At 39.1% G+C, this 13439-nt stretch overlaps 1 protein-coding gene and 1 pseudogene across 1 annotated transcript; both read right to left on the reverse strand.

Annotated features, from left to right (window-relative positions):
• Positions 1-993: 993 nt before the first annotated feature.
• Positions 994-1977, reverse strand: LOC131488813 (olfactory receptor 5W2-like). Its single transcript, XM_058690655.1, has one exon. It carries the CDS (start codon positions 1975-1977, stop codon positions 994-996), a length of 984 nt encoding a protein of 327 aa, XP_058546638.1.
• Positions 1978-12299: 10322 nt separating this feature from the next.
• On the reverse strand, positions 12300-13143 carry LOC131486659 (olfactory receptor 5W2-like; annotated as a pseudogene).
• Between the last annotated feature and the right edge of the window lie 296 nt (positions 13144-13439).

Here is a 13439-nt window from a genome sequence, read left to right on the forward strand (position 1 = left end):
CAACTGTCATTTGTGCATTTTCTGTAAAGTTGTCAGCAACACCAGCTCTGTTCTCCAGAGTGAGGGCAGGAAGGGGAATGAACAAGCTGATGTGCACTGGGAGATGCGGTGTATAACTGGAGCACCTGGTCCTGGGGGTGTCTGCTTAAATAACCAGGCCAGAATGAAGAGGAACAGATGGTCCAAAAAAAGATTTTTACATCCCATGATCCATATCCCTGATGGATATTTCAGCCTGGGCCAAAAAAAAAAGTTTGTGAAGATTTAATCTCAGATGAACATACTAGAATAATATTAGCAAAGCAAGTGTGTGTGTGTGTGTGTGTGTGTGTGTGTGTGTGTGAATTTACAAAGTCTCCTTACATCAGCTTTGCAGGGGACACTCATTCATTAATTTAATAAATGTTTTAAATGGCATCTGGAGCTGAGCTTTATAAATAACAGAGTAGAACTCTTGGTGAACAATCCTGGAAAGGGTATTGCATTCACAGAACTTTGAGCTGGGGCAGGATATTTTTAATTTATTCTTATATATTTACTTACTACCAAAATACTTGTGAGTGCCATGATGGAACATTTATAGGGTGATACCAGTCCACAGGAAGGGTGCAAACAAACCCAACTTAACTCACAGACATTCCCCTCTGGCTGAACAAGTTTATTGAATTCATCACTTACAAAATACTATAATCTTAAGGAGTTATGTTTAACTGGCACGAGGAGAGTAGTTCGCAGGGGCACCCCCATGAACAGAGAAAGCGGGTATAAAAAGATCCTTTTTGCAAACCATCAATAACCTAGTATTACTCGTTCTTAGTCTGAGAAGAAGGCTAAGATCAATAATGACTCCCCACACTCAATTTAGGTACAATGATAAGCGATAGAAAACATCTAGAAGGTTGTATTGGTGAGACTATAGGAATCTATGCCAAAGGATCTGAACTTCAGCTCTCAGAATCTTTTAAAAAATACTTTTTGGTGAAAAATCCAACTTCAAGTACTGATTATTTTTTTCAGGGCGCCTTTCACATCCTTATTCCGTAAGCTGTAGATCAGTGGGTTTAACATTGGGATGACGACCGTGTAGAACACAGAGGCCATTTTGTCCGTGTCCATAGAGTAACTGGAGCTGGGTCGGAAATACATGAACAGGAGTGTGCCGTGAAATATGGCCACTGCGGTCAAGTGGGAGGCACACGTAGAAAAGGCTTTGCGTCTCCCTTCCGGTGAGTTCATTCTAAGGATGGTCATTATGATGTAGGTGTAGGAGAGGAGGACGGTGATGACACTGCACCCCACCACACAACCAATGAAAGTGAACATCACTATCTCGTTTATAGATGTATCGGAAGACGAGAGGGACAGCAAGGGTGGGATGTCACAGAAAAAGTGATTGATGATATTGGAATTGCAGAATGCCAATCGAAACGTGCAACCGGTGTGGATTGCCGAATCCACAAATCCCACGATGTAGGCAAGGGCCACGAGCTGTATGCAGATTCTCCTGGACATGGCGATTGTATACAGAAGTGGATTACAGATGGCTGCATACCGGTCGTAAGCCATGACAGCCAACATGAGACACTCCACATCTGCGAAGGCCCCGAAAAAATACAGCTGAATTGCACACGAGTTGTATGGAATCTTCTTTTGCTCAGCTAGGAAGCCAGCCAGCATCTTGGGAGAGACAGTGGAGGAGTAGCAGACATCACAGAAAGACAGGTTGCTCAGGAAATAATACATGGGTGTGTGGAGCCTGGAGTCCAGTTTGATCAGCAGGATCATCCCTAGATTGGCAATCATGGTTATGGCATAAACCAGCAGAAAGAACACAAAGAGCCCCTGCTGCACATCTTTTCTTCCAGTAAGTCCTAGGAGTATGAAGTCCGTCATCACAGAGCAGTTCTCAACAGCCATCGCTGAGATCTGGGAATCCCTGGTTGTGAAAGAAGGAAATGGAACCACGATTAACATCATTCTATTATCTTAGTAGTTAAACTGCTGGTCCTTTCTATTTTTCTGTATTCAGGAAAAGAGATGAGCAGTGCCGGGACTGTTTAGGTTAAACAGACTGTCCTGGAAATATATACATACCCATACCAATCGATTACATGATAGCGATAATAATATTGCCTGCATTTCAACAGCACTGTACAGAATTTGTAGCACACTTTTCATCCAAATTAAATCATGCTATTTCCACACCACCTATGTAGTTTTTATGATAACTTTTGCTACATCTAGCTTATAGATTGGAAACAATATCCTCATAGTTTGAGGCAATAATTCTCACAATAATCCAGGTATTCTCATAAGGTAGCTGTTTTTGTTAAATTTTGCCAACATGAGTTATATCCTGTAATAGAGAAGCATAATTAAGTAAGAGGTGCAGGTGATGAATATATTCCTTTGTTTTCCCTCATCATCCAAGAAAGTGGAGTGGACAGAGGTCTGGTAGTTTCCTGGATATGACGTTCTCCCACAACCCCATTAATTCTATGTTCTATTCAGTCTCAATAAACAAGAGGTAGAGATAGTTTGTTCCAGGACCCACTGGAGCAAGGCAGATGGTGGTTGCTGGACAATACGGTGGAAGGGTCTCCATGAGCGCTACGGCAGAGTGGATAGACAGGAGTATGCTGAGGCTAACCCCGCTCTCCTCAGACAGTTGCTCTTGGTCAGGAGAGAGTAGGAAGAATTTGGGGGACCAAACTGTAGGGATGCTGGATGCTGATCACAGGGACAGGGCAGCAAGAAAGGGAAAATGGTTTAGTGTGTGAGTCCATCTGCCTTAATTTACTATAATCAACAAGATCTATTCACCAACAGATCAGATGCATAAGTTGTATGGTAAAAGTACTCATAAATTCACAGTCTCTAACCTCAGATAGACTCATTTCTGAATTGCACCCACAACCTAATTTTCTAGAAAGTGTAATATTATTTTATTGTTTTCACTGAATGCTCTTGCACAGAATATCTCTGAACTCTGCCTCTCTTTGCTTTAAAAAAGTTGGTGGTGGGGCGCCTGGGTGGCTCAGTCGGTTAAGCGTCTGCCTTCAACTCAGGTCATGATCTTGCGGTTCATGGGTTCAAGCCCAGCATCGGGCTCTGTGCTGACAGCTCAGAGCCTGGAGCCTGCCTCAGATTCTGTGTCCCCCTCTCTCTCTGCCTCTCTGCCCTTCTGACGTTCTGTCTCTGAATAATAATAATAAATAAACATTAAAAAAAAAGTTCGTGGTCTTTGGGAGGCCAGCGGAAATCTGTGTCCCACAGTTGTATTTTACCCAACGAATGATGTTTGTGCAGTATCATAAGTGACCTCTTCTATTCCATGAGGACATAAGAATAATGGAGATGAAAGACAGAAAATGAATATCTGAATAATGATCTAGTGTTCAATGTGCATATTTCCAAACTGTTGGCCTCACCTCCTTTAAATACCTGTCCCTGTGGACGTATCAGTTAAAATTGTCTTCCTTTAACAACGAGTATATTTTTTTAAAAATACAAAGTGACAGTAAGAGATTTAAAATAATAAAAAAATGTCCAACTAGCTTGAGAGTCCACGCTCCCATTTTATTGTCGCCCTTGCTATCTGTGTATATATGCATTTAAGATACATTGATCCAAGTAATTAAAGTTAAAATATTTCATATTCTCCTTTGGTTTTATCACATCCTTTGAAAAGGATAAAAAGCTAAAAAAATCTAAAGTATAAATTAAATATATATATATATATATATATATATATATATATATATATATATCAGTACCTTCCCCAGAATTACTGACTCTGTTGTACACAGCTCTGTCTGCAGGAGGTTCAGCAAGCATTGTCTCCTGAATGAGCCAGATTATATAGTCATCTCTGTATCTGGTCCCTGGGTGTTGAACACTTGGCCTCTAAGGAATAAGTCACTTAAAAAATGACATCATTTATCATCTGATATTTCATATAGGCTGCGTGACTGAAAAATACAGACTTCTAAAAAAAAGTTCCTTTTGTTCCTCTCTATTCTTACTCCTCAATGGTATACTTAATTAGCAATAGTAAAATGACTCCAGTCAATGGGAATTCCTTATTTCAAGTTTACTACTCTTCATAGAAGCATTTTGTTTAATTCCATAATTTACAAACAAATACCTGCTCACATTTATACATTATAATGTGTACGTGTACACATTATACATATATACATTTACACACATCTACGGACACTCTTCCATAAAAATATTCATAAAATAAAAGTTGTTGTAAAAATAGCCAAACAAAAAAATAAACAAACAAAAAAACCTGCCATAATCTCACTGCCTAGGGAAAAGTAGATTTCATTGTCTATATTTTTGGATATGTAATTTTTAAACAAAAATGGCATCAGAACATACATTATATATAACAAAAGTATTATGAATAGAGGCAACGCATTTCTTTCTATTAATGGACATTAATGTATTTAAAGGCATTTTTTCCTTTTTACCTTAGTCAGATTTATATTGTTTAGTTATCAATGCATAGTATGATATATTTCATGTATTAATACATATCCCTGGTTGTCTTTAACAACTTATAATATGACACAGAAATTGGGGCACCTGGGTAGCTTAGTCAGTTAAGTGTCCAACTTCAGCTCAGGTCATGATCTCACGGCTCCAGAGTTTGACCCCCACGTCAGGCTCTGTGCTGACAGCTCAGAACCTGAAAACTGCTTTGGATTCTGTGTCTCCCTCTCTCTCTGCCCCTACCCCTCTAGTGCTCTGTCTCTCTGTCTCTCAAAGATAAATAAACATTAAAAAAATTTAAAAAAGAAGAAATTGAAACCCAGAGGGAATAAGTAAACTTCTATAGTCCCATAGTCATTGAATTTCATTCAATCCATAGGGTTTGCTCACTATAGGTTCCTCAATATAATGCAATGAAGCAAAGCTATCTTAAGGATAACTCTCTTAAGTACTCTTACAGAATGCTGTAGTGTCTTTATGTTAAAGTGACTCTTGAAAACGTACAAATTAATGATGCACAGACTTCTAGCTTTCTGAGAGAGCTGAGAGACCATTAAAGTCTCAATTATCCACCAAGGTAGGATCCAACAACGGATGATTGAGAGCAGGAGGGTTACTACGTTGGAGGTAATCTGGTTTATTTATATTAGCTGGGTACTTGATCATTATTAGCATTGATGTGAAGAGAAAGTGATGTGGCAGGTGGCTTCATTGCACAATTGCAGGAAGCAAATAAGAAAGAAAGAAATTGGTGACCCTGGAACTTATATAACATGGTAGCTTTGGTGGATAATCTCTGTATTGTGATTGAACAACATTTTATCACGTGTGAACAAATCATTGCTGTACACATACGAGCATAGGTCGGATGTGTTTTTTAAACGACCACTGCTAATTGATATTCCATAAAACGTAAAATAATCATATGTATCACCTGTATTTCTTTTTTTTTTTTTTTAATTTTTTTTTTTTTTTTAACGTTTATTTATTTTTGAGACAGAGAGAGACAGAGCATGAACGGGGGAGGGTCAGAGAGAGGGAGACACAGAATCTGAAACAGGCTCCAGGCTCTGAGCTGTCAGCACAGAGCCCGACGCGGGGCTCGAACTCACGGACCGCGAGATCATGACCTGAGCCGAAGTCGGCCGTTTAACCGACTGAGCCACCCAGGCGCCCCTGTATTTCTTGAGTCTTAACATCGCTAATTTGATGGCCACACAATCTGCAAGTCCAAAATTTGTGTAAGCAGACAAAAAAAGCAAGATGTGCATGGCATCTACCAGATTGTACGTGTCAGGGCTTCAGGTAGTTTCATATTTCTTCTGAAACCTCACCCGGAGGAAACAGAAATATAGGTTTGGCTCTTATGACTATTTTTTACTTGTTTTATTTGTTGTTATGGAGTTTCCCCTTGCTTTCCATAAGGCCAGGCTACTCTTGAGGCAAAAATTCAATAAAATCAGTGTGTTTTTAATTTTTGGAAAAGTGGTTCTAGTGACAATTGTTAATGCTTCTTCTGAACATATTGCTACTCTTTGCGTGATATTTCCAATACTGAAACACCAAATGTACTCCTCTGGGACGTGTTGTTGACACAAATCTTAAACCACCTAAGGAATTGCCAATAACTTGCCATCGGATGAACTCAAGAAAATGACGCATTTGTGTTATGTGGGCACTTTACTACTGTTCTCTATATCTCTGATGCATATTTGGAGGTTGATGTGGAGCCACCCTCAGTCACCTCTCCTGAGTCCTCTCCACGCTCATTTTCCTGGAAGGTGCTTCCCTGTCTGCAGGGAGGTCAGATCTCCTCAGGCTACATTCTGTTCATACGGGTGCCAAGCTTGAACTTCATAAACATGGCCATCCCTCCGGACTATGTAGTCTAATCCCAGTCCCCTTTAGGTGGGGAGCATGCGTGGCAATATACTGCACAAAATTGAAAAATATAAATTAATTCCCGAAGGAATTTGTTTGTTAAGAGAGAACGGCTTTCTAGAATTATGAAGGGAAAGACTGAAGGTCAAGTTTAGGATGTCATAGAAAGACAAGTGAGAAAATCATCTGTAACTAAACAATTCCTTTGGTGCCACAGTCACCCCTAAGCATCGCACTACATAGAAACTGTCTATGAACGCCTTCCTTCAGATAATAGTTTTCTGGCCCGAGTCATGGGCCATTATGAATAATTTCTGTGCATGATACTGGTACCAAGGAAAACTAAGTCTTCCTGCTGGAGGAAACAAGAAAACCCGGAGCTGTGGGTTGCTAACATCTGTATTCTATAAGCAAACAACTCATTTTCAGCAACATATGGGATAATTATTTAATGAAATATTTTCTAAAAGTTGCATTCTTTGTTAATTTTACAGAAGTATCTTGAAAATACTGTATAAAATAAACTGCTAGGTTTTAAAAAAAATTGCAGTTTTCTACAACCGGATAATAATTGCGTATCTTTTTAGAATTAATTTTAAAGTTGTATATGTGTATTATTTAATTTTTTTATTTTTTTAATGTTTATTTATTTTTGACAGAGAGAGAGACAGAGCATGAGTGGAGGAGGGGCAGAGAGAGAGGGAGACACAGAATCCGAAGCAGGCTCCATCCAGGCTCTGAGCTGTCAGCACAGAGCCCGACGCGGGGCTTGAACTCACAGACAGCGAGATCATGACCTGAGTCGAAGTCGGACGCTCAACCGACTGCGCCACCCAGGTGCCCCAGTGTGTATTATTTTAAAAACTACTAGTGACTTTTGAGAAATAAGAACATCCTGCACACATAATCTAGATGAGAACATGAACATAACAGCCTTTCAGAGACCATGAAATGAAACACAAATTGACGTCCAATATGGCAAGTTAGTATGTTTTTTAAAAAGTATGCTGAACTGAAATCGTTCAGTTTCTAAGCTTGTATGTCTAGATTCTTACACCCAATGTTATGTATACAAGATTCCCTTATGCCATTGCCTCTGGTGATAGTTTATTCATTCTGTTTGTTGTGTGGCATCCCAATGTTTGGGGCCCGCTGTAAGAGACACTCCCCACAGTTTTTCAGAGGTGTGCATCACTTCTGATCCCTGCCGTCAACGTGTAACATTGTAACGTCAGCGGTGGTTCCGCATTCACACAAGTGCTTGATGCTCATATCGTGAATCATTTTCATTTTGGCCATTCTTCTGGTGGGCCAAAGTCCAGCCTTGAAGACTTACATTTTATTCACCTGAGTCCTAATGAAGTTGTATAACCATTTCTGAGAAGTGTCTGTTAAATTCTGAAGGCAGAAAAAGAGGTAAAGAAGGTGTGAAGAAGCTGTGTCTACAAGTATGTGGCCTTCCACCACTCACACTCTCTAGCGGATATCATTATTGCCCTTCCAGTCAAATCAGCCTAAGTGATTCTTTTGTACGAAGATGAAGCCCCTCGCGTGGTTTGTTTGTTTGTCGTTTTAATGTTTCTAATGGTGGAGATAGGTTTACACAGCTGTAGAATCACAGACTGGGGAGATGGATTAAGGCAACCGGAAAGGGCCTTAGAGATAATCTAGTTTGAGATCCTCCTTTACAGAGTGGGGGTGAGGTCTAGTGAGTCGTTGAACACCACAGCGATTTGGGGTTGCGTTTGGTGCCATATTCACAGCATATTTCTGGAGAGGAGTGTCCAAAGAGGTTTAAAGTTGCTGCCTCTGGCTTTTACACAGGAGCACCCATTTACTCGGTTACCAAGCTTTGCCACTGTTGTATTTTAACAAATGGTGTCACACAACCTACCACTGTGTGCATCCATCTGCTCATTGCATTATACAAATGCCCAAATGTACCATCACGATGTCATTTTTATCCTTAGGGATTTCAGTGCAAGGCTGAAGGAAAGGAGTCCAGATATGGCAACATGTCTATTATATCAATAGGCACTTGTATGGTAATACTGGATAATAATTCTTTCATCAGTTCCTGGTGGATGTGTGGGGACATTGTGATGTAGAGAGTGGAAGGAAATGGGTGAGGAAGGAAGTACATGAACTAGAATAGACCACAAAGCTTTTTGATGTGTTCCCTATTTCTGTAGAATTCCACATGGAAGGGTTAGTTCAGCCATCTGCCCTAAGTTCCTATTTAAGTAAGTCATGAAGCTACTATTCAATATTCTGAGACAGTGATTTTTCACTCTCTAATTACATAAATTCAGGGAGATGAAGCCTACAGTTAATCAAGTTGGTTTCTTCCATTTTTAGATGAGCTTAAAATATCTCATTTAATTGGTTTATGACTTCACACTCATTAGATGTGATTAAAGAAGGCAGTATGTGCATCAAATCAATCTTTACATGATATTACTGTTATATGTCATATGGAAGGGTGATGCCATATTTATAACTTCTGAATGAGAAGCCTCTGATCAACCCACTAAGCTTCTGACTTGTTTAGACTTTACTGCATTTCAAAAAGTTAAGAAAGATTAACAAAAGTGTATTGATAAATTGGGAAAATATGGTACAAATGGGAGTTCTTAAACCTTTTTTTTTCCCAAAAGAAGCCTTCCCATTGATTTTTTCCACCACCATATTTTCCCCCCAATTTGTCAGTTTCCCATAAATGCCCCTCTCAAAAGCAGAGAAGCCTTTTGACGTTTGCTTCCATTCTGAAATTCTTTCACCAAGGACAGTTATAATTACTTAGGGGTATAATTCTAATAGTAATTAAGAATGGCATTGAGTCTTACATGGTCTTACAAACACATAGCCATATCCATGTTTTCTCAGTAAGATTCTTTTAGTGGTTGACATCAGAAAACTTGAGCAGAGCTAGATAAAGAAGAAAACATCCAGGGAGGACATAGATGAATGCTTTTTTACTTCCCATATAATTAACATAAGTATTTATATAAGCATTAATTTAGTATTCACAACCATTTATAAATATTTTTGTAAAAGCTATTAAATGCATATACAAAGCATATATTATATTCTCATTTAATTATGTTCTGAAAATTTCTAGTGAACATTCAAAAATAGTGTCAGCAAAACAAAATAAACACAAAACAACCCAAACAAAAATGTTATCAGGTGTGTGGGTTTTTTTAAATGTTTATTAATTTTTGAGAGAGAGTGAGAGGCAGAGAATGAGCAGGGAGGGGCAGAGAGGAAAAGAGACACAGAATCCAAAGCTGACTCCAGGCTCTGAGCTTTCAGCACAGAGCCCAATGTGGTTTTGAACTCATGGACTGCAAGATCATGACCTGAGCCAAGTCGGATGCTCAGCCAACTGAGCCACCCAGGTGCCCTAGGTGTGTGGTTTTTATTATTTATTTGTTTTCAATTTTTGTGTCCCAGACATGATAAAGGCACTGGATTGGTAAGGATGATACTCAACCTTCACCAAAGAATACAGTCTTATATTGGAGACAATGGTCAAATCAACTGAGCCATAGGTATAGGGATGCCTTGAGGAGAGTAAATTATTTATAATTTAAGAACATCATTTAACCAGGACTGGGAAGGCAGAAGAAGGAAAGAAGAGCCAAGTGGAAGTGACTGTATTGAGAATTTCAACACAAGGAGGTACTTTAGCAGGACCCTCCACTTTGCACTTTTATCCTTCTCATTTTCATCTTGGGGGGGAGCAGAATAAGCCACCCCAAAATATACCACTTTGGCTATTGATTATTTTAAATTAAAGTTACTTAAGAAACAGCAGCTGCAAGAAGGACACTCTGACTTTCCCTTGTCCTCCTGAAAGCAGGAAATAAGTTTCCTATGTGAAAGGTACCCTTCCTGTACCAGGAGAAAGAGAGACATCCTCTTCACCAGAGAGGGAATTGAGGGCTGAGGAATCTGCATAAACAAACTGTTACCTCTTTACTTATTTACTAATCCAAGCCCACACTTCTTTGTCATGTCAATTCTTCACAAATATATTGTTTCAGGCTCCTGGGTAGTTCTGTTGGTTAAGTACCCACCCATCTGACTATGGCTCAGGTCATGATCTCGCTTTTGTGAGTTTGAGCCCACATTGGGCTAGCAGCTGTTGGCACAGAGCCCACTTCAAATCCCCTGTCCCCCTCTTTCTGTCCCTCTTCCAGTCATACTCTCTCTCTCTAAAGAAAAAATAAACATTAAAAAACCCCAAATATATCGTTTCTTTGTCTAAAAAATATACAAGAGGGGGCGCCTGGGTGGCGCAGTCGGTTAAGCGTCCGACTTCAGCCAGGTCACGATCTCGCGGTCCGTGAGTTCGAGCCCCGCGTCAGGCTCTGGGCTGATGGCTCGGAGCCTGGAGCCTGTTTCCGATTCTGTGTCTCCCTCTCTCTGCCCCTCCCCCGTTCATGCTCTGTCTCTGTCTCAAAAATAAATAAACGTTAAAAAAAAAAATTAAAAAAAATAAAAATAAAAAATATACAAGATACCTGTTCTGGTTACTTGAGTTTTATATTTTTATGAGATCGTGTACTTATGAAATTAAATTTGTTTTTCTCCTGTTAATCTAATATCTTTTTTCTTTTTAAAATTTATTTATTTAAATACAATTTAGTTAACATACATTGTAGTATTGGTTTCAGGAGTAGAACCCATTGATTTATCACTTCCATATGACACCAGTGCTCATCTCAACAAGTGCTGTCCATAATGCCCATCACCCATTTAGCCCATCTCCCGATGCACTTCTCTTCCAGCAAGACTAGGCTTGTTCTCTTTATTTAAGAGTCTCTTATGGCTTGCCTCCCTCTCTGTTTTTATCTCATTTTTCCTTCCCTTCCCCTATGTTCATCGTTGTGTTTCTTAATTTCAAGTATGGGTAAAATCGTATGATGTTTGTCTTTCCCTGACTGACTTCTTTCACTAAGCATAATACACTCGAGTTCCATCCATGGTGTTGCAAATGACAAGATTTCATTCTTTTCGGTTGCTGAGTACTATTCCATTATATATATAAACCACATCTTTGTTATCAATTCATCAGTCAATGGATATTTGGGCTTTTTCCATAATTTGGCTATTGTTGATAGTGCTGCTGGACACATTGGGGTGCATATGCCCCTAATTATTAGATCAGTCAGAGAACCAGGAAGAGAAGAAAGGAAAAACTTTGCTCCCCTACAACTACATAACCTCTGAGAAGGCATTGCCCTGCCCACCTCAGGATCTGTAATTGTAACCTCTTCATTTGGATTCCTTTCTTCACCCCATCACCACTGTATCCCTCTTCACCATTTTGATCTGAAATGAAATTTCAGAGGATCTTCTTCTCTGCACTCTAGAGGTAGACATTTTGCTTGAACTGAGAGTATCTTGACTTTTCACTTCAGGGAAAATGTAGAGTTTATCATGAATAATTTGTAAGATTAATGAATTAATTTTATTTCTTTTTATTACATTATTGAACTCACTAGTATACAAACTACTGGAATCACCATGAAATGCAAGACACCTATAGTGCAACAGGTGTATACTAAACGCTAATGGCTCTTAGAATAATTAAATCAGTGCATAAAATTAACAACTAATACAAAATTGACACACTAACATGAAGACTGATAAATTTTCCAAATATTAAGCATGGCTGACTTAAAATGGAGACATACAATAAAATATAGGCTACCTAAATATTGGCATCATAGTAGCATAGTAAAATAATATGTTAGTTAAGGTATTTGAGACAATTTAATAATATAATATAACATGGAAGTATAATAGGAGATTTGAAAACAGAAGAGTGCATTTGCATGTGTATGTATGTAAATATGCATTTATTTGTCCTATGTGACTAATTACTTAAAATCACATTTTATTTTTCAACTTTCCACCATCTCTTTCACATCCTTGTTCCGTAGGCTATAAATCAGAGAATTTAACATGGGAATCACACGAGTGTAAAACCAAGAGTTCATTTTGGGTTAATCCAGGAAAGAGGAAGAATTTGGCCAGGAATATATTATAGAAAAGCATAGTTCCCCAGAAGACTCTAACAGCCATTAAGTGGGAAGTGCAGGTAGAGAAAGCTTTGAACCTCCTCTCAGCAGAGCGAATCTTCAAGACTGATATGACAATAAGGGACAAGAACTCCTAAAAGGGTGCTCCATTCAACGAAGGCAAAAATGTTAAAAATAACGAAATCATTGCCCTGTGCATCTGAGCAAGACAGCAATAGGAGAGTAGAGATATCAGAGAAGAAATGATTAATCATATGACCTACAGAAGACATAAGCGGGATGTTCATGTCAGGGCTATCAAAGCAGCTGACATTCCCACTATAAGTATCCTAGGCATGGGCAGGGAGCACAAGGGGTTGCCAATGACTTTATACCAGTCAAAGACCATCATCAACAACAGTAGACACTCAGAATCTGCAGATACAGAAGATGAAGAATTGTAGAGCACAGCCTGTGATGGAAATTGATTTGATGTTAGCAAATAGATCTACCAGCATCTTGGGCCCAATTGGTATGCAAAAGCAGAGGTAACAGAAGGCAGGTGACTGAGGAAAAAGTATCTGTGTGTGAAGCTGGGAATCCATTTTAATTATAAAGGACATTCCAAGAGTTTCCAGGAGATTAACGAGATACATATCTAGAAACATGGTAAATAAGGCCACTTTGGTGTCCAGTTATTGGTAATTGCCAAGGGAAATAATTCAGACAAAAGGGATCAATTAACCCTGACCTTCCTCTTCATTCTTGTTGCAAACTTTTACAAAAACACTGAAGAAAATTATAGTTCGTAATTTGACTCTTCTAGATTTATCCATGATAAATTCCCCCTTTTTATTCCTTTTATTAAAAAAAATTTTTTTTAACATTTATTAGTTTTTGAGAGACAGAGAGACACAGAGTGTGAGTGGGGGAGGGGAAGAGAGTGAGGGAGACAGAATCTGAAGCAGACTCCAGGCTCTGGGCTGTCAGCACAGAGCCCCACCCGGGCCCAAACCCACAAAC

Source organism: Neofelis nebulosa, chromosome 10 (assembly GCF_028018385.1).
Source record: "Neofelis nebulosa isolate mNeoNeb1 chromosome 10, mNeoNeb1.pri, whole genome shotgun sequence".
Classification (NCBI taxonomy): domain Eukaryota; kingdom Metazoa; phylum Chordata; class Mammalia; order Carnivora; family Felidae; genus Neofelis; species Neofelis nebulosa.